This window comes from Lacerta agilis, chromosome 7 (genome assembly GCF_009819535.1).
Source record: "Lacerta agilis isolate rLacAgi1 chromosome 7, rLacAgi1.pri, whole genome shotgun sequence".
Lineage (NCBI taxonomy): Eukaryota > Metazoa > Chordata > Lepidosauria > Squamata > Lacertidae > Lacerta > Lacerta agilis.
This window is the reverse complement of record NC_046318.1, coordinates 48,038,163-48,065,786: the sequence shown is the minus strand read 5'-3', so window position 1 is coordinate 48,065,786 and position 27,624 is coordinate 48,038,163. Positions and strand designations below refer to the sequence as shown.

The 27,624-nt window shown below is 40.6% G+C and overlaps 1 protein-coding gene across 2 annotated transcripts in view; it reads right to left on the bottom strand.

The window, feature by feature from the left end:
• SNTG1 (syntrophin gamma 1) overlaps nt 1-27,624 on the bottom strand; it is a 208,556-nt gene that overhangs the window by 37,622 nt on the left and 143,310 nt on the right. For both annotated transcript variants that reach the window (XM_033155183.1, XM_033155182.1), the window contains exons 12-13: nt 25,878-26,007; nt 8,269-8,307 (exon numbers count right to left, since the gene is read on the bottom strand). In XM_033155183.1, the coding sequence (XP_033011074.1) occupies nt 8,269-8,307; nt 25,878-26,007 (169 nt within the window). The remainder of the gene's footprint in view (nt 1-8,268; nt 8,308-25,877; nt 26,008-27,624) is intronic.

Sequence of the window (27,624 nt, the reverse complement as noted above, 5' to 3'; positions counted from 1 at the left end):
GGGAAGGAGATTCCCCCCCCCCCCAAGGAATCATACAATGGGTATACACAATGCCATTTCCATTGCCTTTGAGATTTCCAAAATTTTAGTCGCAAATGTTTCTATGTTTCTCTGCAATGTGAGGAAAGGAGATTGGGGCAGGGGGAAGGAAGATTTGCCAGGATGGAAATTCAAAAACATGCCTATCTATCTAAACCCGAGGACAGAAATTATCTTAAGAAAGGCTTTTGAGAGAGTCAAACACTTGGCAGTACTTTATTCATTCATCTTTTATCATTATTTAATTTATATTTTTTAGTTCCATTCCTAAGTATACAGTCCTAACATCTGAGGCATAATGAGAGCTTTGGACTAAGCACGCATGAGCAGGTAGTTTGACTATTACAACTTCTATAAGCTAGATGAAGCTATAGACGGAGGTACACCATATTTCATGAACTGATCAATAACAAAGACTTTAAATTGCATTGATTTAAGGCTTTGATAGTTTCTCTTTCCCTGAACTCCCATAATAAACAGCATGACTGTTATGTTAGGCTATATATTTGGAGGTATGGGGCACTAGGTTGAATGTATTCATTATTACCTGACAGATCTTCAATACTCTAATATAATGAGAAAGTAAACTAATGCCAGATCCCCTGCAAATTATAATATGAAAGTTAACATTATTTCCATTGACTAGTTGATGCTGAAAGCTTTACCATACTGCAATAAAATAAGTATAAAAATCAAATGCCTTCCTGAATTTCAGCTCTTGATGTTAAGATAAAAAAAAAAAACACAGCAGCAGCAAAACTCGGAGACAAGTATTGTATGCTTTTCAAAGAAGGGTTTCAAAGACGTCTACTTCCATGACAGTTTTATCCTGGCATCACCACCCCTACGGTTATTGCCTATGTGCCAAAACATTTCACATTAAAGGAATACAGAAGAGCATGGCATGCAATTTCATAGATAATGTCCTATCAATGGTCCAAGATGATCAGTAAGGATGTGAGTCTGAAATATCCTAGATTTTTTTTGTTCTTGCATTGAAGAAGAATATCCTATGACAACAAACCTGCCATAACAAGATAACAATATTTGAATTGGGGATGCAGGGGGGGGAGTGTTGAGTGAGTAAAGCCCAAAATGCTTTTACAGGTATTATCACCTTCAAGCATAAATATGGTTATACTTAGGTTGTTGGAAGATTCTGCTTATGGAGATGAACAGCAGAACTGACAACATATCAGTGCCACATCAACAGAATGTCATCTTAGAAAAATTTGCAGTGAACATCCTATGCATACATGATACATCATTTTGGAATTTGTTTGAACTACTTTGCTGCAGGTGAATCTAAAGGGTGAATATCAAATGGATACTGTCAAAATGCTTTCTTCTTGGGTGAGTGTGCAACTAGAACATCTACACTCCATAAAATACTTTAGGGATAAAGATACCATGGCATGTTAAGAAATATTGTCTTACCAGAAATAGAGCAGACAATAATTAAACATTTTTTCATGATTTCCATAAACTAAATTTTAACATCCTTCTTTAAAACTTTTGCATAGCAGTACTTAAAATGTCTACATCATCGGTTTCAATTAACTGATGGAGTTTATACAGTTTTCTAGGGAATAACATTCAATTAGGCTTACTTAATCTTTTCACATTCTAAAAACACAAGAATTATCAATTCTGTGACCTTGCAAAGAACTGTACTGCGAATGCCTAAACTGTGCCTACTAAAATAATTTCCAATCAATTCAGGTGGGCTAATTTTCAAGTGGATTTTGTCCCTTCATCCTTACAGTGGATGTATATGAGATCCAACTCTAAAAATAATCATGGTCAAGGAAATGTGAAGCTGCTAATATGCACCCATTGTAGCAGATGAAAGCTACACATGTCTCAAGGATATCTCAATGAGATTTAGACGCAAGTGCATGGCTCACAACAGCATGACTTTGCTATGTATCACTATCACATGGAAGTGGATATTGATGGAACTGCTAGGTTACACTCTAAAATTTCAAACAGCAGCAGCAACAAAACCGTGCTTTCCTCTATGGATTTCCACCAATTCCTATTGAGTTTCCTTCAGATTCGGGAAGCTGGCTAATTTCCCATTCTTTCTACCTGGCATTTCCAGCAGTTCTCTTAATTTACCTTAACTTTCTTTGCATGAATACAACAAGCATTGCATGTCAATGTGCACAGCAAGCATTCAAGCTGACCATCTGTAGGAAAGCCCACTTGCCAAATACCAATCTAAATGCCCAGTTAACCAACTGGATACCAGGACCCTACACTGTTCCTGCAGAGGATCATGCACTGTGTTTTTTAAAAACCAGGAAAGGGAATTGCAACAAACATTGGGCCTAAAAGATTCTCAAACACTTGCCACATAACTTGGGACACAGTGCAGAAGGACACCAAGAGAGGCATACATTCTCAAAACATGAGAAGCCTGAAGAATCCCAGACTGAAGAAATAAGGCTTCTCAGAAGAATCTAAAGCAGTAATGAGAATGAATTACATTACATCTCTTTTACCTCTTTTTCTTTTACAACTCTCTTTGGGGAATTCTCTTATTTTAAATAAAACCAAGTTAACATGTAATAACAAAGGCATTCTCAGCTCAAATCAATGCAAAAATAATCAAACATTAGTTGCGAAAATAATCAATGCTTAGTTGCACAGACAGCTGACAGGGCAATATGAGGGAATTATTGCAGAGTAATTGACACCCTGGTGTGCACTTCTGCTTAATTTAACAGCAAGAACCCAGCTCCCCTATGCGTTTTTATACACACTTAGCAATAGTTGTTTCAGCCTAGTGCCTTCCTCGTCGTGATGAGCCTGATCAAAAATCTGTTTGGTGACAACAGATGGTGATGGGGCAAGTATATTCTAAGACATAAAAAAAATCCATTGGTGTCTGTCAAGAGACTGTCACGAGTTATTTTTGAGAAATAACTATGGAGAATTAAAGCAATTATCTCTATATAGATTCAAATATCTCAAAGCAGTCTGTGAGTGTACACACACAGAGAGAGACACCCACACGTGGCCATACATTTTTCTTTTTCTTTAGGTATTTGACTATACCTGTATATATGAAGACAATTGCTTCAATATGTAACTGATCACAGTAAATACGTAGGTTAGGTGTGTTTATTCGGCATTTGCGCCCGTCATACAATACAATCATACAATACAAAACAAGCAGTCAATCAAAAATCAGATAAAATCAAATAAAACAATAACCCAATACAGGCCGCGGATATAATAACACAACTCACAGGGACCAATATTATCACTTCGATAAAACATATATAAAAAGAATGAAAGTTAAAATTTAGGCACCCAAAACTAAAACCAATGTCTAATTCTATTTTTGAAAAACATATCTAATCATCAGTAATCGGCTGACATCCCATTTTGTCTCTTGTGCGAGATGACGGCTGTTAGGAATCTAGCAACCTGTAGAGTTATATAAGGGTCCACATCTTGGAGAACCCAAGCAAGACGTAGGTCAACTGGCTTATCAGCAATGGACTGAATTATCGGATTTAATATACTGGCACGTATTGATCTGTACATAGGGCAGTTGAACATAACATGCTGTAGAGATTCAGTTGATTTGTTTTCACAGGCACACATAGGAGAAACTTGGCCCTTAGTAAATCTATGACTCAGCACGTTCGATGGAAAAACATTAAACCTAGCTCTAATGAAGGCATAACGATGTGAAGCAACCGTGAGTGATGTTAAATAAGATGGAACTCTGTAGATAGGGGTAATGCCGATATTTAACGGCGAACAAACTCTCTTTTATTTCATTTTTAATTTTACCACTCTGAAAAGTGTTATAATATAAATAATGTCTACTTGGAGCTTATTATTTCACAGTGAAAACATTTGTATGTAGTCAGCTTCAACACAGATGTCTATCAGTCAGATAAATACCGTCCTATCATCTTGTCACAGATAGCGTTACTCCTCTTTAGAAATGGATCCTCAAAACACACACAAGGGGGACAATAAATGTGATCTGCTGCAGTGACAAGGGCCTAGTTAGGAACGGTAACCCCAATGCCTGCATTTTAATAAATGACACCTAACTTGACATCCCCCCAATATGTACTGCTCACCTTTAACCCTTGTTCTTTGGTGTTGTTTGTGCAGTGAGTGGGGCCCAGACATATGCAGGCCATAGTATGGAATGAGCGCAGAGCAGGACTTGAGGCATCTCCTGCTCAGATCTGGAGCCCTCTTGGGCATGTGCTAAGGGCTGGGACAAATATTTTCCATCATTGTCCTTTTATAATGATTACCAGGAGAGGAAAAAAAGAGGGAGCCTGCATGCCAGGAAAGATCAGTGGGATACACTGAATTGACTTACAAGTATAGCTGTACAGATGACCAGTCAAACAAGACTTCTAAGACAACAGCAACCTCATTTTTCATAACAAAATAAAAAAAAATCCTTCCAGTAGCACCTTAGAGACCAACTAAGTTTGTTCTTGGTATGAGCTTTCGTGTGCATGCACACTTCTTCAGAAACCATGCACACGAAAGCTCATACCAATAACAAGCTAAGTTGGTCTCTAAGGTGCTACTGGAAGGAATTTTTTTTGTTTGTTTCGACTATGGCAGACCAACACGGCTACCTACCTGTAATTCATTTTTCATATATGGGATACATGGATGCTGGTTTATTTGAAGATGAGTACAAGAATTGTCAGAAGGAAAATCTGTGCAGGGGAGCATTGTCAAAAGTAGCATCTGCTCTTGTTCAAAGTCTATTATATAATGCTTAGTGAAAGCAGAGCCTTTGAAGTCTATGAATAATGTTAGAATTTCTGCTCTACAAAGATGTAGGATTGATATGTCTCTACAAAATGCAGTGGAGGGGTCACCAAGAATTAGGTGGTCTTCAGGCAAGCCGCTTTCCCCAGCTACAGCATTACATCTGCAATATGAAGATAATAACACTAACCTGCCTTAAAGTTCTGTTGCAAAAATTACTGAGACAACACTTGTGAAACACATTAAACAAATTGCATGAACACAGTTATAATTTCCTCATCTAGTGGAGAAGGCTGGCTAGCTGAAGGAGATGACTGCCTCTAGACCAGGCATAGGCAAACTCTGGCCCTCCAGATGTTTGGGACTACAGTTCCCATCATCCCTGACCACTGGTCCTGTTAGCTAGGGATGATGGGAATTGTAGTCCAAACATCTGGAAGGCTGGAGTTTGCCTATGCCTGCTCTAGACCTTTAGTAAATCTCTGTCCTAATTGTTCAAAAGAACTAGCCCAAGAAAGCACATACACCCCACCCACTGCCCATAGGGGGTGGGTGAAATTATTGCTAATGCCAGGTGACCAGGTATGGAGGAGCAAATTTACCCTATCTTGCTCAGAGGAGGGCTTTTGGCCTTCCTCCTTGGGTGAGGAGGATTGTGGGGAAGGAATCATGTCAATGATGAGGGTGGCTTCTCTTCTTTATATGGCTCATCTCATCTTCCTCATCCTGTGCTTTTGCAATGACACACCCACCCTTTAAGCAGTGTATGATTACTCAGCCACCTCTGGAGGGGGGTGTAGGAATTTAAGAGTACCTTTCATTGTCCTTGGATTACACCTTTTGCCTACTCTCTACCATAGCCAGGGCTACTCTCTACCATTTGATTTGGGCCATATGTAGATAATTTGGCTTCCAACTGCCTGTCATTTTGTCACAACTTGGCATTTAGGGTACACACCCATGAGGCACCTGTGGGTAAATGGCTTCTGACCTACCTACTGCTTCACATTCCATTCAGTTCCAGGGAAGCTCCTCCTCTGATGCCCTCTTGCATCTCTGCCTCCCAAAGGCTTACACAGCTGCTTGTTGCAGCAGCCCTGGCTATAAGCTCCCCAGGCAAATAGAGCCTCTGGGCCTGGCCTGGGGATGCTTCCCATGCTCCTATGGGGCAGTGTGAGGAGGCACCTCTCTTTGGGGTAGGGAGGGGGGCAGCTCAGAGACCAGGGATGGCAGCAGTGGTTGCCTGGAGGACTGCCAAGGAGAGAGGAGAGGAGGGAAGACTCCACAAGGGAGGGTGTTTGAAAAAGGGTGAGAGTCTGACAGCTCTGCAGGCGAGGGGTGACATAACTGGGCTCCTGAGCCCCACAGGGGTGCCACAGAAAGAATAGAGTTGGTCAAGGGAGCCATGGACTTAAAAACATCTGCATTATGAGATTAACAGGTGTCATCTTCTGAAAGTAAAAGGATACCACACTGAAAGCTCACTACGCAAAAGCAAAAATCCAGCATTCCTGACCAGCTTGAGTGTTATTTGCATCTGGTTCAGAAAACAACAAGAAACAGGAAGGGGACAGTAAACGCAAAAAAGAACTGAAAACCTGGAGGAGATTAAATTGTGCATCTGTTTATTTTTAAGAAAATGTTTACATTAACTTTTTGAATTCGCCACCACTTATTACTGTTCCCATCTCTCCCAGGTACTGACATTTTCTGTCACTGATAAACAGCTGCTTGGCAGTGATGAATTCCAAGAAAATGAAGCACACCTGTGTTTCTATGTCCTAACTTGGCAGACCAAATATAGAAGCCCTTATATGTCACCTTGACATTTTCTAATTGCAGTGCTCTTGGAGCCTCCTTTCATAGAAAGAAATGGAAATTTCCCTCCCCCACTATCATTTCCCTCTAGTGCTGTAATGCTATCAGATGGTGAGCTCCTTCTGCCTCTGGACAGTGTCTGGAGATCTATTACCAAGCTTGAAAATTCATGCTATAGAATGAATCACAAGATGTTTATAAGAATAACTGAGGAGGCGTCTGAAGGGCTAAAAGAAGACTCATATATAACTTAATAAAATAAAACATGTGAATAAACAAGCTACGGTAAGTTGAAAGAAATCCAGAACAAATGAGACAATAGCTTTTTATGGCGACAACAACTTGAAACAACAATTCTTTCAAAATTGGGTTATCAGGGGTTTCAGAGAGAGAGAGAGAGAGAGAAGAAGAACCAAAAGACCTTTCATTGGATCCTTACATTATTTTAAATGACAGCTTTCCTTGAAAACAACAGCCACACATCTAAATCCTGCTCTGTAGCATATGACATCACAACATGACATCATGATGCCCTGTAGTTTCCTGCCTTCAATCCACATATTTTTTTAAAAATATGAACACCTTTACAATACCACCCAATTCTGATGATTATTCTTTTTTGCTGTTATTTTGGGTATAAATCCAAACTATATGCAATGTAACTATATGCAACACTCAGACAGTAATTAAAATCCATGACCCTCCACTCTTCCATACAAAAAGAGAAGCTACCAGGCATCTATTTTCACCCATGAAAACAGCTCATGGAAGAAACAACCTTACATGCTGAATCCAGTACTATGCAATGTCTAGATCACAACATCCTGGTATGAGCTTTCGTGCATGCACACGAAAGCTCATACCAGGAACAAACTCAGTTGGTCTCTACTAGAAAGAATTTTCGATTTTGTTTAGATCACAACAATCTGCTTTAATTTTATGAATGACATTTTTTAAAATGTATTAGAGGCATTCTACAGTACCTTTTTTGTTCCTCTGGTTCACTATGGTCTAATTAGGATTTTGATTTGACAATGAGAATTTCTTAAAAGAAACCAGGAACTTGAAGGCCATGTGCAATTTTCTGTGGCTTTTTCCTATTCAATTTATTTGTGTCTTTTCCTTTCCCTACATTACCAAAGCATACACATTTTCTATGACTGCAAAAGAGCAATCTTGAAGCGACTGTATGTAAGAGTGCATCAAGATGCTTTTTGTATAGTGTTTTACTAAGGCATTTATGTATTTATGCAGCCATATTTACAATCCAATTAACTTTTGTTCTTTTTTAGGTGTTCATGCATGTGGTCAAGTTTCCCTTTATTGCAGTGTTCAACTTTGGAAATGCCACCAATGTCTATAGTCCTTCTGGCTGTTAATTTTGTGAAATGGGATGCACTATTGAAAGAGTCAGCCTGGTGCCTAAAGATATATAATGATGGCACCAGATCAGCCTCCCTGGGGAGAGCATTCCACAAACTGGGAGCCACTGCAGAGAAGGCCCATTCTCATGTTGCCACCCTCCAGACCTCTAGTGGAGGGGAACACATGAAGAAGGGCTTCAGACGACGACTGAAGGCTTATTTCGCCAGAGATAGAACAATTGGATATTAAGGTTTCAAAATGTATTTTTTCTTCTCTTACCTGCTGGTTTACGGGGAAATTCCTGTTGATTTTTTTAATCTATAAAAGTGAATACAGAAATTGATTAATAAATAAGCATATTCAACTATGAAAATCAGGCACATTACACGCCCATTGGCATTGTGATATATTTACTTTGTATTCAGAGCCTACTGAAAGATGCTGACAGAGTTGGTTTTGTGCAGATTTTTAGGGATTCAGTATTTCTAAATGTAGTGCATTTCTGAATGCGACAATGGGTGGAATTTAACACTGTGCTATTACAAACATTCTATCTGTGCAAGCACATCAGCTTGCCAATGGAATGAGCCCAGCTTCCCCTGCACACTGTTCTGGGGGGGGTCTCCCCCAATTATGGGGGTACATGGAGCAGAGGGGGGAAAGTCCCATTGTACAAGTGCATTGTGCAGGGCTTCTACTACTATGGTTCATTAAGTGAACTGTGCCCAATGTATGCCTAAGTGTTCTGCAAACCACTGTTTTCCTTTGATTTACTTATACTCTATACATTTAATTTTGTTGCACATTAGGGCTGGTGTTCTTCTTGTAAACCTGAAAACATTTCAGAGTTTGAACTGCTAACATTTACTAACAGAATAAAATATATGTTTGTATTCAAGAGAAAAGTGAACCAGAATTACAGATGAAGCCTTCAACACAAAGTGGATGATCTATAACAGGGGTCGGCAACGTGCGGCCCATGGGCTGGATGCGGCCCATGAAGACCGTTTTACCGGCCCCCGAGCTGCCCCTGAGCCAAGTCGCCAACTCAGCGAGTCCCCCGCACGCTGCGCTAAACCAGCGCAGCACGGCGTGGGGACTCGTCGAGCGACACCGGAAATCGTGTCTGCGCAGGTCCAGATGCTGGAAATCACTTCTGTGCAGGCATGATTTTCAGCGTCTGGGCATGTGCAGAAGTGATTTCTGGTGCCGCAGACATGCACAGTTGCGATTTCCAGCGTCGCGCTGTGCCAGGCCGGCCCACGGACAATCTCTGTGGGAGTGATCCAGCCCATGGCCGGTAAACCTTGCCGACCCCTGATCTATAATCAGGTTTCACATTCTATAATGAATCAAGTTATACATTTGGATAGCAACATTGCACAGGTAGTAATAGATCATCATTATTAACCAAGCTCATATGAGTTCCAAGAAATAAGGATAACATTCAGTAGTTTTATTTGGACCAGGCTTTACATACAATTTCTAGAGCTAACTCTAACCTAAATCAATTGATTTTGTGTCTCAGTGGAAAGTTAACAAAATGTAAGTAAGGCAAGCTTTATAGGAAGGATACTTCAAACACTTTTGGTATAGTATACAAGGCTCTGAAATAAAAGGATATCACATATTAACATGCCTGTGACATAGGTACTTCTTTATGACAGCATACAAAAATAGGTTCTTTTTCATCCCTACATGTGTTCTACCTACATGAAGGCAAAGCAACACAACACAACTCTAGATTGTTAAATGATGTCAGGAACTCACAAAATGTGAAACATGGCATATTTAACAACTTAGCCTAAAGAGCTAGAGGCACTATCCCAATTTAATCCAACTCAGAGTAGATCAGTTGAAACTAATGGACATGTCTAAGGTCCATTCATTACAATGTGTCTCATATGAGTGAAATTTAGCTGGTTACAACCATAAATCTTAGCCATTGGTTGTCTGGGCTAATTCTTGATGGCATTTTGGTCTCACGTCTGGATACTCATTTACAAAATGCACGGTGTCATTTGAGTTTGAAAGATGGATATGGCTTTCAAATGCAGCTCTTCCTTTCCAAATACATGAAAGTGGAAATTAAGAAGACATCAGGTTCCGACTTATGGTACCTGCATGGAACATGTGTGAACCTTTTATTACACCTGATATAATCAAAATATATTTTGTTGCCTGTACCCAAGAAGTATCTCATGATGGTATTTCATGAGGTATTTTCCAAGAGATCAGAAAGACTCCTATGAGCAGCAAAACCCATATACGTTAGCCACCTTAGATCATGATGAATTATACAATACTGTTATTTGAGGCAACATAAACAGAGGTTTTGATATTGATGTGTTAGTCTGCCTGGATTAATGGACTAGTACAGAGAGGATGGCTCACAACATTCTACCAATCTGAAAACTACTTGGTCAGCTAACAGCATGCAAATTATTTCATCCTCATAGCTTTTTGTAGGTCCCTGCCACCGTGTGGCCTCAGTTATCCAGTCAAACCAACAAGCTACTCCTGGAGATCAAGCCTTTGCATCTTGGAGATAGAAGCTTTCTGCACGTATGGAGAAAGGGAATATGGGAAAACTTTATGCAGCAATATCCAGAAGTGACAAAGACTCTGTGACATTCTTCCAGAGGTGTGCCAAGAGTGCTAGCAGCACCATCAGCTGTAAACAAAGGGATGAACTGGTACGAAACTCCCACTCTCTCTAGGCATCTCTCACTTGTCAGTAAATTTAACAAGATACAGCTTGACCCGACTGTCAAGAATGACATAAACTCAAATGATTTTCACTTTTTTTGTTTTTTTTAAAAAAATAAGAAATATTTTGATGAAGGCAGGATGTATACTGAGGAAATGTAGAGAAAACAGTGTGCAAATCTAACACATTTTAACTACCGGTATATTATAGCCAGTATAATTTCCTCTGGGAGCTTTCAGTCAGGAGCATACACATAGAAACTTCTAGTTCTGGGAACTATAATATCATGTTTACTACCTAAAATTTACCTTTGTTTGAGATGCAGACATAAAATTGTAAAATCCCAACTGAAAAGCCATTTTTCAAAACCATATTACCATTTGACAAGTCGCCTATGGAACACTATTTTGCATAAGCAGCATGCTATGGAAGCAAACTTTAAAGTACAAAACATGTGACTCTGTAATGATCAAGAATAGTTTCCAGCGATGTTTTTATTTAGATTTCTCACTCTCATTGTAAATATAGGTCCATTGTCGCCCTCATAATGCTGCTTTTCACTTGCAAAGGAGCTACCATTCTGACAAAAAGTTTTACTGAACATGCACTAAAGCAATATGGATCATATCTCTATGACATATGGTAAATAATTTTTACAGTAATTTGTCTGACTATTCATAGATGGCATTCAGTCTGGAAATTCCAGGGCCACTATAAAGGAAAAAGATTTCTGGCTCTACAGAAAAAAGCAACAAAATTTCATTGATTTATTAGATAGGCACTGTACATTCATTTCCACAGTCCAGTACCAATTCTTCTTCCTGTGCAAGTATCTGCAATGTACTTTAACTGTATGGCCCCAAACATCACTAAGCAGAAATTAAGTCCCACTTTGTGTAGTATGGCTTAATCTTGAGTGAGTGGGTATGGGATTGCTGCTTAAAACAATCATTATCAAAACAGCCTATGGTGTGCAGGTTTTTTTCTTCAAGAAAAGAAGACATAATGCAGACCGAGGGCATATAGGTAGAGAGATAATTTTTGGTTAAAAAAAAAAAAAACCCACCTAGACAGTAACCATACAGCAGAGTAATGATTCTGCTACCTTGTGATATATGTCAAGTGAGATGGTGGATATTTTCCAGCATAGCAGTGCTAGTCCATGATGGTGTGTCACTGGAATGACCTACGTCAGCTTGCAGCACTGGCAAAGTGCCAGAGAACTGCCACAGGTTGTGACATTGCAATGACACTAAGGGCATTTTGTCTCCTCTAAATGTTTTTGTGGGTTTTTTTCCAGTTCAGCAACTCAGAAGCTATGCTAGTTAGCCTCTCCATTCAGGTAGTAGATTCATAACAGATTACAAATTAACTTTTAAACCAAGTATTTTTGTATTCTAGTAACAATTGTGCATGGGTTGAAATAAAGAAACAACGCATGTTTTATTATACTGTTACAGGTGCATGTCTATGATATATTTTGTAAAAACTTAACCAGATGGGGTTTTCTTTTTTGAAAAATGCAATAAAATTATTAAAAATGGGAGATGGACATAAAAATAGGTTCATGATAGCTCAGTTACTTCATGTGGCATGAAAATACTATTATTTACTTATTATATTTCTATTCACTTTATTCCATTAGTAACTCAAGGAAATTTACCCAGGGTGCCCAGGCAATATCCTATCCAGACACTGACAAAGCACATGGTACAGCACAATGTTCCTTCAGGCCCTGGGACCAAGGTTAACTGACTTCTTATAACAAACAAATAGCATTAGTGCTACACAAAGAACCATTCTTCAATTTCATGTTAGTTTTCTTCTCTTGCAAAAGAGGTTCAGTTATTCTGAACATCCACAGACCACTTTAAAATTTCTCTTAAATTATGGTGGGTGCAGCTGGCTGTGTGCTCCCCCTTTTCCATTAAGAATGTCTCCTGGACTCTGGAGTCTGCCTGAGCTTCTTGATCTGAAAAAGCCCCATGAGAGAAGATGCTTCATGATGTCTTCCCCTGAGGTGTAACTGAAGTGCTGAAAGCAGGCTACTAAGCACCCAAAATTGGTCCACTCACTGGTTTTGTTTTTAAGGGACCCTCTAAAAACCACCAGCACCACTTTTCCACACTGAAATAAAAGGATTTTACTTTAAAATCCGACAACAAACACAACTATGGTTATTCCTGCCTAAGTGTAGTACCCTACATTTGTTAGTTTTGGCCCAGTTCTCCAATCTGTTACGGACATGTTGAATTCTGATTTTATCTTCTGATGTACAAGCCACCTATCCCAGGTATTAGCTTGTATTACACTTCAGTGACCCACCTGGTCATTGTTGCTGATGAACAGTCTACCGAGAGGGAAAGGTTGGGACAGTTCAAAGCTTCAGATGGCTACAGTGGCTGCCCTGAAGTTCTGAGCCCTCATGAGGTTTGTGTGTGGTCTGTAAATAAGCAGGTGCAACAAATAATGGTGCTGATATAGGGCAAGGTATGCACCTAACTATCACCTCCTATAGGACCGGTGGAGTTCTTACAACATCTGTGATTAGAAGTACTAGTCAAAAAATCAAAACGCTGCCAAGATGGCTGGAGTGCACATCTCTAAGGTCTCTGACTTCTTGGTAGTTGTGTACAGCACTGACGATCTGCTGAGATGCTGGAGAGCCCTGTAAATAAGAAGCAAAGGAGATGGGTACCTCCCCTGTTGTAGTTGTTAGTATATCCGCTACCATGACTGGAATTCCACATTAAGGGCATCTGCCCTGTGATTTGGTGATGAGTTGCAACATGGGTTTTATTGTGCCGGAATGAAGGTATAAAGTGAAACCAAAGCACCTTTCCAGTTTTATTATCCTATTAGAAAGATGTTAGGCACCAGCAGGATTAAGTCGATAGCATTATTATGGTTGTTTCACATCAGCAACCTCCTCAATTCAAGATTACTCTCTGGTTAATAACCAGTAATGAACATATCACCATATTATTTGTTCTTCTTCAAGTACATTTGAAAACTTTTAGTACTCACAAAAGAGGGGAAAATAGCAACAGGATGGCAGAAGTATTTCACAAAAGGAAGAAGCATCAAGAAGCAAACAAAGGAATGATAAAAATCTATTGTATTGGTGGCTTTATTCCCAAAGACATAGCAAAAGTTTTTAAAGAACACATTTCAGGCCCTATCATGGCGATAAAAACAACAGCAGCTTATTTCTTCTTTATAATTCCCAAAGATGGGCTATCTACACTTTTCAGAAAACTACACAGAAAGCTACTGCTTCTGTTCTGTAATAGATTAAATGAGGGAGTAAAATGAGCAAATCTCCTGTAATTCCTATTTAATTAAACAGACTAATGCCACTATATGTGTATGGGGTGTGTGTGTGTGTGTGTGTGTGTGTGTGAAAATGCCTGTGTCTCGTAAAAGCTTGAAAGGGTATTGCTTGAAATAAAACAAATGATGATTTCAACTACAATTTTTTGACAGTCTTTTCCTTTCTGTTTCAACTGGCTGCCATTAAAATGACCTTGAAAATATCATGCTACTATTTTTGCCCAATGATAAAGTGAGGAGACCTTTCTTTATCAGGCTATGTGGCAACTGCAAGTGACAAATGCTTAGTTTCTTTCAACATCAGCTGTAAAGTGCTTTTGTCTCCCTGAGGGTCTGTGACTACCTGCCCTGACAGTGTTGATAAATGGAGGGCTTATCCACACTTACGTTTCCTCTGCGTTTTCCAAGTAAGTTTTCCACTGTCTACACTTCCAAGCTCTGTGTCCGAGGGCTCTTTTTTGTTCTGGAGCTTTCCCTGAGAAAACCGCTGAACTGGAGCAAACTGCAATCCACTGAAAACCCGAATTTCCATTTGTTGCACTTCAGTTTTAAAGAACAGGTTTTCATGGGGAAAGCTCCAAGGTATAAAAGAGAGAGTCTGGACACAGAGCTTGAAGGCATGAACTTGTGCCTAGAAAGCACAGGGCAAAAAGTGGGTGTGGATAAGTCCTGAATGAGATACCTTGAGTTCCCATCACAGCAGCACCTGTAGTGAAGTGGCTGACAGCCCCCAAAGTGTTGCTGAAAAGACATCTTAAAATTAAACAGTAGTCATCATAATTATTATTTTCAGTTGCAATGCTTTCTATGCCAGTCAGCAAAATGAACACAACAATTATTCCCTAAAATCAAGTCCTAACTCTGATTCTGAGGTTTAGCATGTATGAGCAGTATTTTTACTTTCCCAAGACACCCATCATTGGGAATTATCCAACTGGTGTCCCTTTGCTGACTCAAGGCATCTTGCAAAGCAACTAGGAGGGAGGCAATTTTCAAAGATTTCACTGCCTGCTAATCTGCCCAGATTTGCTCCAGAGGGTCAGAGTACTTCAACAGCAGATTTTGGGGCTGCAAGGTGTGATAAAAACTTGATTTAATACCTGTTCAAGCCAAACAGATACCTTCTGTCAGTAAAAGGACACCAATTAGATACCACCCTTTATTTTTGACTACTGGGTAAACTTTAGCTATTGCTGGAAATTTGACTGAAATATCTCACACATAATTAAAAAGATACTCACCTCCCACACAGTAATGCCGCAATAGCTTACTTTCCTTAAGCTAAATGATTGAAGATGCAAAGCAATTCCGTGCTGAGAAATATTTATTAAAAAAAAAAAAAACCACACACATCAACACGACTCATTTTCTCCAAATCCTGGGATGAATAATTTAGAGCTGCATGAACAGCAGCATTTAACATAAAGTTACGTTGATTGTATTGTAATAGCTGTGAGGCCAATACATTCCACTGATGTATTTGCTCCTTTGCAAAGGGAAACGACAACAAAACTGGCATATGCTTTTTTTTAAAAAAAATGTGCTTCAACCCACTGCAAGTGTAAATTAAAAATAGAATTTCGAGTAACACTCTCAAAAGTTCCACTGCATAAATTACACCTAACAGCCAGTGTCCCCAGTCTGCTGAAACATCTGTCATCATTACACATCTCCACTGTAATGAGAGTGGAACTTTCATGAAGGAACTGCTGCATGTTAACAATGCAAGCAGCTTGGAGAGTTTCATAGATGATCTACTAGACTGATCAAATGCACATCTGTTTACCTCTAATTTTCTGAAACTGCTTTCCTCTCGCTTCCAGGAGAGCACTTTTCACACTGCACTGATAATTTATCATAGTTAAATGTTTAATCTTAAAGGCATTTCAGATTTCTTTACAAGTTACAAGTGCTTGAACCATTCTGTGCCTCTAGGTTTTGTTGTTTTTAAGTATTTTTTATGGATTTGTTAGGCATCTTGAACAACTTAGAAACAAGATAGAAAGGTGAAGTCATTCCCTTAAGCAAAGTTCTTTTACAAGGAACCCTAAAACCCGAACAGAAGTACGCAGTACAGGCAACGCGCAGCCAGGTTCTCTTTGAACACTCGTTTAATATGGGAGAAAGGAGCTTCAAAAACTTACCTGGGCAAGATTCCCAGTGCCACTAATTTGACTGTATTGCCTGATTCCATGAATGCCTATCACTATCAGAGAGAACTATTTAAACTAGCTAGTATTTAAATGGGAATTCAACCAGATCTTAAAACACACACACACACACACACACACACACACACACACACACACGCTTTTGATCTGAGAGATTGAACTGCTTCAAGCTGTTAAGGCCCATTTTCTTTCGATTAAATCCAGTGTTGCTTGAGATTGAGCCCAATGATAATTGTGTGCTTAATTATTAAACAACTGTGAAACATTAGAGCTCCCCCTATGACTTGACCCACACAGGTCAAGCTTATAGCTGCTGCAGCACAGGCACCAATTTGCACTGTTGCAGTTAATGGAGTTGAGTTGATTGCTTCTTCCCTGCTTGCAAGTTTATGAACTTAAATTGTGAGTTACTCCAAGATTATCTGGGATATGGAGACAGATTATATTTTTGTGTGTACAGTGGAACCTCGGTTGTCGAACGTAATCTGTTCAGGAAGACTGTTCAACTTCCGAAACGTTCGACAACCGAGGCGTAATTGCCGGTCAACAAAATCAATTGAAAAAATGGAGAAACATGCCTCGGAAGCCGTTCAACTTCTGAGGCATGTTCAAAAATGGAAGCATTCACTTCTAGGTTTTCGGCATTCAGCTTCTGAAATGTTCAACAGCTGAGACGTTCAAAAACCGAGGTTTGACTGTATACTGTGTATATGTGTGTGTGCATTCTTTAAAAACTTTCACTTTCAGAATAATAGAATTGTAGAGTTGGAAGGGATCACCTAACCTAACCCCTGCTATGCAGGAATCTCAGCTAGAGATCCCTGACACCAGTGTCATGTGTTTGTGGTAGTCTGTTCCCATCACCAGTCTAGCCAAAGCATTTTGCATGGACTGAAGTGTCTGGATCAGCCCCTAGGGAAGCCCCATGTAGAGTGTGTTGCAGTAATCAAATCTCTAGCTTAACAGTGCATGGGCTGCAGCCTTCAATCAAGCCAATCTTTGGCTGCTTGGATTTGGACATCAATCATACAAGAAATATGCAAAATAACTAAGCAAGTATTAGAAGTCACCCCAGAACTGCCCCTACTAAACATCTTCCAAGATAATAATGCCCACTCACATCATAAAGAGCTCAAAACCCACCTACTCTCAGCAGCCAGAAGCATCATAGCCAGACACTGGAGGGACCTGTCAGGAGTAAGCATGGACCAATGGTGTGGGAAACAGCCTTATTAGAAAAAACTAAGCAATAAACTGAAACTGACATGGGGACAAACAGAAGATGCCTTCACCCCGGTATGGTTCCCCTTTCTCACATACACAGCTCAACAAGAGGACAAGAAGAATCTGCAGGCAGCATACAAATCAATCTAGCCAACTTGATCCAAAACACACATACACATACCCCACTCTCACACAAAAACAAATCTCACTACAGCCAACCAAAGACAACCAACCACACCCTAGGCCACCCCCCAACCTATCTCACCACCAAGGAAATACAACAAGTGAATAGTCCCATAAAAGTGACAATGACACAAAACCCCACACATACACTAAGTAGAAGAATAGAAGCACTGCCACCCAACCCCACCCCACTCACCATTTCCCCCTTCTCCTCTTTCCCCCTCTTTTCTTCCTAATCTAACACTGTAAGCAGCAGTAATGTCTCACAACAAATGAAAGTGATCTGTAGAAAAGGCAACTTGAAAAAAGAGACAATGCACATATTTTTTTGTAAACTAAGAAATCTTTAATAACAATTTTTTAAAAATCTAGCCAATCTTTCATTTTGAATGACCTGTAATGTGTGGGGCTTTTCAGTATTCAAAAAATACTGTGGAAGGGCCAGGCTTCTGCCATGGCTATTCTGTCCCAATATCTCAACAGATCGTGGGAGAAAGCTCAACTTTGAAAAGAGAGATGAAGCCTCCCCTGCTTAAGAGAAGTGACACAAAGGCAGCATATTTTTCTCACTGGGGATCACAAGGTATACTGAAAGTTTCACAGTTCCTACTGGGAAACAATGCTGCAAATGTTATTTCACCCCAGAGTTATTGTAAGCCAAAACAGTAAACAGAATCCAATGCAAGGAAATCTGGAAAAATGAGTCACCACCAACTCTCCACCAAATCATCCAATGGTCTTCATGTGGAACAATGTGCAGTCACTAAGACAGGCACACTCATGACATCTTCTGTGATCATTATGGTGCCTACAATGAGGTCCAAACATTGATGAAAAGACCCCCTGTGGGTGCTCCCACTGGCAACGGGGCCCCAAGATGTCCTTTAAATGGCTGTGATCATGAAATGCTATGTAAAAGCAGAACTTTAGACCAGAGCAATATCCCTTCAATACAAAGGGCAAGTCACTCTTCTTTTTGACCACTGTAAGGTCCGTGGAGTAACCAGGCAAGACTCCGACCAGTTTTTTAGTAGGTTTATTGTGCATACTATTTACAGTGCAGAGCTACAAGTTCATGTCTGTATCAGTCACTCGCAGAATCCGGGAGTGCCCCTTCCAGCTGTGACCCCAACATAAGAGTTTCGGTATCTGAAATCTCCGCCTCCCCTCCTTGCGTTTCATCCCTCTGTGCACTTGGGGCAATGGAAATGGCGTATCTCCCTCCTTGCCCACTGAGCGAGGGGGGTGCAGGGTCTCTCCAACATCCCCAGAGCCTCTGCTCTCCGGCCTCTGAGCTGCCTGCCCCTCCCCACTGGAGACATCGCTGCTTCCTCTGCTGGAGGAGGAGCTGCTGCTGGTCAGGTGGGGCCAGGGCTCTCTGTAGTATCCTGAGCGCTGAGCCAGGGACAGTTCCCTGACACCCACCCTCTTACGTTTTCTGTGGTTACTGCCATCTCATTGCCCTCAATGCCTACAGCCTCTCCTCCATATCCAAAAACAGCTGTTTCAAGTCACCCATCCTCTTGGCAACTTGCACAGGGCTTCAGTTTTTCAGGCTACACAGCACAGCGACAGGCATCTCCAGGCTTAACCTCTCAGAAACTCAACAGGATCTTCGGAAGCCAATCAGTTGCAAAGTGTAGAAAGGGGAAGGAAAATTCCACCTGGCTTCTTGTGTTGTTTTCTGGCAATCTTTGTGCTGCAAGGATCAAAGAGCTACCAACTTAGAGCAACATTAACTGGTGCCAGAATCTCTTGCTATGACTGTGCAGCAAGCTACAAGTATTCTCTGACACAAAGTAAACTGTAATTTATAGAGCTTAACCTTGGATTAGCTGGCCTATAAGGCTTTCAAGTAACATTTTTCACACCAGCTGAGGCTCTTCTTATCCTGCTTTATCTTGATTTGTTTTCTCTGTGCTCCACAAAGGCATGGCGAGTCCATCTTTGCATCTCAGTGAGCTTATACTTATTTCTGAGAGACAGATATCTTGACACTCTTGCCAAGAGCAAGTAAGAACGCATTTCAAATACAGATCAGAAAATATGTTGTACTTCAGCTTGTTTAAATGTTTGCAGATATCTTCAATAACTGTTTTGCCATTCTGACACAGCTTGTCAAGTGACACTGCAATCATTGGCAAACCAAGCAAAATTATACACTGCACTGAGGTGGCACAAAAATCGCTAACCTCAGCTTAATGTATGCCAGAAGCCGTCTTGTTTCAGTTAGTTGAATCACAGACATTTCTAGCAGCATTCTTTTGTTGATAAACATGATATTTTCTTGTGACTCCGTGGCTAAATGTCCTTTTCTTCATCCTCAAATGTCCCTGTGTAGCGGAACACTCAGTTCCTGCTTATGCTGTCAAATATTCCATTCTTCCTGTCGACTAACATTTAAAAGAACATTATGATTAGATTACAGATCAATTCACCATCAGACAAAAAAGACATTAAGGGAGCTAGGGGACTCAGTCACAGAAAAGAAGGGGTTAATTTCATTCTGGCAAGACATTAACTATGAGCATTAAGCTTTTTGACATTTTGCAATAATTGGCCATATAGGAACTACTTGATACTCCTTTCTTATCACTGAGTTGTATGAGATGCTGCACTAGCAGAGGTGCACAAGAGTCCCAGCCCTTCATCCCCGGGGTGTGTGTGTGTGTGTGTGTGAAGCAATTCCCTGGTGCTAGGACAACAACCCAACCCTGGCTCTGACCTTCGGAGTCTAATTTTGGCTCTGTAATGCATACGGAATTACAGTATTATCGGAAACAAGGAGCAGAGTCATAGTAACATAAGACCCATGATGGATCACACCTAGCCCGGACTTCTGTTCCCATAGTATCCAAATAAATGCCTATGGGAAGCTCACAAGCAGGACATGAGCACAACTATGCTCTCCCACTGCTTCTCCCCAGCAACTGGTAATCAAGTGTCTGTTCTGAATCTCCATTTTTCTAACTTGGCAAACCACTGTCTGCCAGGAGAGCAAGAGTCTTGTCAAAAGGGCAAAGCCAAATGCTACCTTGGTATTCCTGTGATAAACTTAGCTCTTTGATCCTCAAACGCTGGTAAATAATAAGGGTTGTAATGCCAGGATGTTTAAATCTCACTTCCCTGCTACTTTCCTGCTACCCTCCTGCTATCTCTTGCTATCTTTATGACTTCCCTGTTCCTGGCCATCTATCCCATCCTTTGATGTATCCTGTCCTTTGATGTGTGGGAATGTGTGGGAAGCTTCTTGGGTCTCTCATGAAAGTCTTTGTTTACCTGAGCCTACCATGTGAAGACTCCTTGAGGTGTGTTGTATGAATCTGATTGGCTGGATTTGAATTCTGTAAGTTCTCCCTGTGTTTAATAAAAGAGCCTGGGTCGAGGGGAGAGAGGACTTTTTCTCCTCTCTCTCTCTCTCTCTCTCTCTCTCTCTCAGAGCTTGCTGGTCAAGTGCTGTCTCTTTGTCTTTTTCTTTCTAAACCCCTTCACACTTGCACACATGCAAACCCCACAGTGGTGTGACCTGGCAACCAAACCCTTGTGTTGTGGGTGGGAACATTTGGACAGCCACAACACCCTATTGGTAGGTCCTTCGATGCTGGGTGTAATCAGACCAATGGGACACTAGCTAAAGGGATCGAGGGACCTACATAAGCCCATGCACGTGTCCCTGAGCTTCCTCTTTAGGCCAGTGCCTCAGAATACCTGCTCACCTCTCCCTATATTTAGGGCTTGCGCTTGAGCTTGCTATGCTGTCGTGTGTTGACTGTCATTGGGATAGGGGCACGGCAGGAATTTTCCCCACTTGGCTGATTGGCTGTTGCCATTTGGGTTTCGCCTGCCGCTTAGCAAATCGTCACAACTTGTAAGGTTGCAGATAGGCTCTGGTTCAGGTGATGGGGTGGCCATCCCTATGCGAAGGGTATTCTGTTAAAGTAATCCAGGGACTCAATAGTTTGGTCAACCCTGAGAGGGGTTGTGCCTGAGTCCAGGGGGACATCTGGGTGGTGGACTAGCCTGACCCTGCTTTCCGCTGTTCCAGGTGTTTACCCTAGGCTGACCTATGCTGGTGCCCTGGGTCAGTGCTACCTGCCATGGCACAGGGAGCCAGTCGAACCAGAGCCTATGCAACCACTCACTTGCTGTAATCAATAAAGTTGTGGCCTAAACTCTGCCAAAAACCAAACCAAAAATTTCAGTCTTGTCTGATTTTATTTAAGGGGGAGGTTAAAGGTCTACACACGCAGCTATTCCTTTCCTAACAATTTATTCACAGCAGCTTTCATTGAGCTACACAAACTCAGGTTCCCTTTCCTGGTCAGTCAACATCAGTTTAGACACCATCAGTGTTTACATGAAGTTGGGAGTTTTTGCCCCATTGTGCATCTCCTTACACTTGCTTATGAACCATTGAATTGTATGCCATACAAGAGCCAACATGGTCCATTGCAAAGCTCAGGACAAAACCACACCAGGCACAGCTAATTTTGAGAGGGATTGGGACACTCACAGAAGTGCAGAACAGATGATCTTACTCCATACTTCAAATCATTCAATGGATTGCTGAAGTTTAAGCCAATCCATACAACATTACCAAAATAAACTCCTTCCCCCCACCTTTTGCCGCCTGGATTATCGGGAACTTTAACTGCCTATGAATTTGCTGTATACGTTATGATCTTGTAAAAACATGCCACGTAATAGCAATGTGTTAAAACATCATTATTTCTGTGGCAATAATTACAGTGCTAATCAGAAGCAATTAATCAGAGGCAATTGAAATTTGGCTTTAAAATGTTTGATGCAACTGTAGGAACATCGCTCCTTGAAATACCAAAAATATTCCCAAGCACAAGCTAAAATTAGTAATAGAAAATAGTTATAGAGTAAGCACAAAGGTTAGTAATGGTCCCATTTGTCAAGGTTGTCATGAGACTGACAGCCATACGCAGTGACAGCACTATCAAGATGAATAAATAGTGAGGGAATTGGCGAGTGCAGCACAGAACATTACAGATGGCAGACAGATTCAAGTCTGCAATACTGATTCGGTATTGCCACCAGCTGGAATGGTCCTGTAGCTGGATATAAATCTCCACAAGATACAAAATTCTTCAGTATGTTCCCGGCATTAGAAACAAAATTAATTTTAGAAGCCTGTGGAGGATATTGCAAGATTCAGAAAACTCAATATGATACCAAAACTAAACTAAAGTAGGGCAATATTTAAAAGTTGAGAGGGAGGGGAGGAGAGAGAGTAATTGGTGCTGGTGGGAACAGACACAGAATAATATCAGTCAAGAATTCCAGCTAGGAATATTATAGAATGATATGCAAGGTTGCCTAAAATCACCACCACTATCGCCACTGAGATTATATACACAGAAGGAACTGTAGCATATAAATACTTCACACAATTTGTTCGGTTTCTAAGATTCAGTTTTTTAAATGTGGGACAAGTCCAACTGGGGCAGAAGGCAAAACACAGAAGGCAGTTTGGGAGGAGGAAGACCCCAGATATTGCAATGAGGTTGGAAGTAGGAGGAGGAATTGTAGCCATTAGAGAATGAATCAACATTCTGCAAAATCCTTTTTTTTATTTTGAACATCTTCTAGATTCAGAACAGTACAGCTTTCACCACTCTTTTGGCATGCTCTGGTCTATGGGGTCACGAAGAGTCGGACACGACTGAACAACAACAACAAGATTCAGAACTGGCCAACTTTCCACAGGCCATTTTTTAATAGGTGGGCATGCTGCCAGTCACCTGATGCCACATGATCACATTCCACAGGAAGCATTAGGAGAGCACTTAACTGTAGTCCTGATCCTTTCTTTTTCTTTCTTTCTTTTTATTAAAAAATTACAGGGTTTTTACAATTTAAAGCACAAAACATTACATGGTTAAGTTTTTTCATACTCCCCCCCTCTCCCACCAAGGGGAGCAAATATCCAAGCCCCCCTCTCACAGGAGCACATAAAATACCATTTCAAATTTAACCAATTAACTTGTATAAATCATTGCTTAGGCCTGGCCCTTTCCCTGGGCCAGACATTCTTACTCTTCTTAATTTCATCATCGATTGACTTCCTCTGACCCCCCCCCCTGTTGAATTCAAAATCAAACCTAATTCCCAGTTTTCCAATTCATCATCCATTCTAGTTTACACACTATAACTTTCCTCCTTTTCACTTTTAAACATATTTATACATCTGACTTAATTACTTGTAATTTTAACTCGACCTCGGCCTCTGAATACCAATGAACTCTTCTAAGACCTTTATCAAATTTTAAATATTCAAACAAATTTTATGTAACTAAATTTTCCTTTTTTCCCTATCCCTTTTCCTCCCTTCGGTCTCAAAAATTTTGGCTAGTAGTTATTAACATTTTCCATTACCGCAATATCCATGTCCATCTGTCAAAACCATGTAAAGAGAAAGATACCAAAAAGCATGTCTGTTTTTTAACCCACTCCAACCTTCTCAAAACCCTGAACCCAAAAGTCAAAGCAAACTGGCTTCTGTTTCTGTCTTGTCTCTTGCAGCATTGTATCATTCTCATAAGAGTGCATCCCTAAATGGTTGCACTTTTTTCCCCTTTCTTCTGCAGTAAGATTTTCCCATTGTCAATTCCATTTAGCAAGCTGACTCCGGTTGGTTTTTCATCTAGAATTTTCTCTTCTTCCGTTTGCTCTTGTATTGTAGCTTCAAAACTTTCACTATCAGTCTCTAGTCCATGTTTCTGCAAAGCCAAATTCAAAAGTTTCACCTCCTGATCCATCTGCTTGACTTTTCCTATCATCTGTTGCAAAAGTTCCAAAGTCTTTGTCTGAAATTCCACCAACCATTTTCTTTTAGTCATATTCAAGGTCAAAAAACAGCTTTGCAGTCAAAACAATTAATTCTTTGCTGCAAACGCAGCCATTTTTACTTTGTTCTTGCCAAGCTTTTCGATACCTCTGGAAAGAACGGGTAATGTTTTTTTCAGAAATCAGTTCCAATCGAAATAAATCCAAAATCCATCTCCCCCTTTCCTGGGGGAACAGTTTCAGAAGTCTTCTTTGTTTCAAGAATTTAACAGCAGCCTCAGATACAATGTTGCACTGTTTCCTTCTGTTTCAACTGTCAGGGACCAACCTCCGTTTTTAAAGTCCCTTCCAAGCCTAATTTTTTTAAAGTCTTTTTTATTATTAAATTGGTACTTACAGAGTCCAAATAGGTTCCAAATCTTGTAGAAATTGAGCGCTCTCTCTGCCAGCAGCCGCTACTTCTCGCTACGGGAGTAGTGTTTAATCCACAGTACCGGTGCCTTCTACCCCGCTCGCTCACGGCATCCCTTACTAGGGCTTACCGGAGAGTAGGGGAGGCGCGCTGGGTACCCACCAGATCCCAAGTCTCCAGGACACTCTTCCAGGAGTTTTTCTGGGGGGTCGCAGCGCAGTTGCGACTCCCCCTTCCCCCACAGCGAAAGAGAAACCTCGGAGCTGAGGTTTCTCCCGACTGTACAGAATGGCGTCCAACCGGAAGTCTGTAGTCCTGATCCTTTCAAACCATGGCTGCAAAAGAAGAATCTGATGCAACTTTGCCCGCCAAAAGCTGGGCTCACATTCAGTGCTGTAAGCAAGCCACACTTGCAGCAGGCAACAGCTGCACTCAAATGAAACTAACCTTGGCAGGGTTTGTATTTACAACACATTTATCAGTTGGAGATAAAAGTGGTTACATGATCCCTTCTCCTGCATATTTTCCCCCTCACAACAAGCCTGTGAGGAAGGCAGGCAGATAAGGCTGAGAGACTGTAATTGGCTTAAGGTGACCATATGAGCTCTCTGAAGAAGATGGGATTTGAACCTGATATCTGTGTTACTATGTGCATGGGGTAGGCGGTTGGGAGTGGGGCAACACAGAGCTTATACAATGATCCTTGGTATCAGAATTGGAATGCTGAAAGCCTGCATATCTTGGAAGCACGATACCTTCTCTACTTTTCTTTCCAGTTCTGTGAGTGGATATCGGGGGGGAAAGGAAATAATACTGATAGCCATGAAGTGGACTATGTAGCCACGAGGAAAGAATAATTCCCCTTTCAAGAAGCTTTCAAAATTCTGAGTTGATGACAGACTTGAGTTGACTTCTCTGGGGAAGCTTCAAGCATAGTTTATGCACAGATAATTCTGTGCGTAAACCCAAGAGGCCTTTATGACAGTCAGGATCAAATATAACTGGGAAATCGGATGAACTAACTCAGAGGCATACTTACATTGTGCTTTGTGAGGTTGGAAATATTCGTTGCTATTGCTTGTAGCCAGTCAATGCAGTCTTCAGCCGAGAGACACTGAATTATTCCACTGCAAATGCCATCCACAGCGATTACTTGAAATGCATTTTGCCTATGGACACATCGTAATAGATTAGGTCAGGAAACAAGTGCACCTACTCCGACATTACCAACTTCATAATACTTGTCAAAAGGCTTTGAAATCACTCCCCTCTACCTACCCTTGCCCCACAATAAAAGTCAGCTATTGAACTGCTACTGCTTCCCCTATTTTATGAGTCGTTCTCTTCTATATTTAGCTTTTGTATATGGCACATCTCCAGATAAATCTTGGCAAAAACCACAGAACCAACTGAATACAGATTGCTCACACTGGACTATCTGCTCAGGGTGCAAAGCTTGAAAATGTAGTAGCCTGGCAGATTGCACAAGCTGCAATTTGCAATTCGTGGCACATAGCTCTTCAGCTCCCCCCCCCCCCACATATTTTGACCATGCTGATTCTGGATCCGAGTCATTCATCTCCACCTTGGAGAATTTCATTATTTCAATATGGCATCCACGGTATCCCCCAAAACAAGAACAGATGCATCATTTAGCTTCTACAGGAGCTAGGATAATAATTGGTGTGTTTTCAGAAGCAAATAATTCATTTTGGCAACCTCCCACCATATGGAATTGCTCATTAGATAAGAATGATATATAGTTGGTAAGGAGCTTATCCATATCTTGCTACATTTTTAATTGTATTTTTATATAAACTGCCCTAGGAACATAATTGAAGGGTGATTGATTGCTTGACTGATTGATTGATTGATTGATTGATTAAATAAATGTAAACATTATGCTTGACGTATAAAGGGGGAACCTGCGTCCCTCCCAGTATTGCTGAACTACAGCTTCCATCATCCCATGCTATTTGAGGCTGATGGGATTTGAACTTCAACAACATTTGGAGTGCCATAGGTTCTACTTCCCTGATTTAATGCGCTAAAAGAATGGAGGTACTGGCAAATTCACACCATTGGTGCCACAAAGCATTCCTAAGCATCTACTAAAATGCAAACCCCATTGAGTTCAAATAAATTTACTCCCCAGGTATGTGTGAATAGAACTGCAGCCTAAGTGCATTATAAAGGACAATTATTGTGGAAGAAGACAACAGTGGCTTCATATCTGCAATTCCAAAAGCAATGGGTGACTTGTTAGAAGGAATCTGTGCAAAAAAAACAGAAAGGTTCTACAGATCTGAACACAGCATATACATTCTCCCTAATTGTGGAATACAGCGGTTAATAGATCACTAGTAACTCAGGTTTATAACTACAGAAGCTACATCAACACTAAATTTTCAGAGCTAGAATAAATAAAAGGGAAAATATTTTCAATGCGAAGACTAAAAAGATACTTTTGAACTTTTAAAATAATAAAATAAAGAACAAGACTTTGTAATAAAATCTATCATAACTTTCTTAAGAGTTCCCCCTCCCCATATTCTATAAAAGCACTAAAGCATAATATTCTATATTGGCATGCTCCACTAAATTATAGATTTTTAAAGAAAATTCAAATATGATCTGCTTCAAAAACTAATTAGGTGAAGGGTTGAGAACTCAGAATTGATCCACATAACTTTAACGATTTTCACATTGCACTTTCCCAACATTTGGACATAACCTAAACACAATGAATGTGTGCAATGTATTTATCAATATGAAGGGAGGGCATC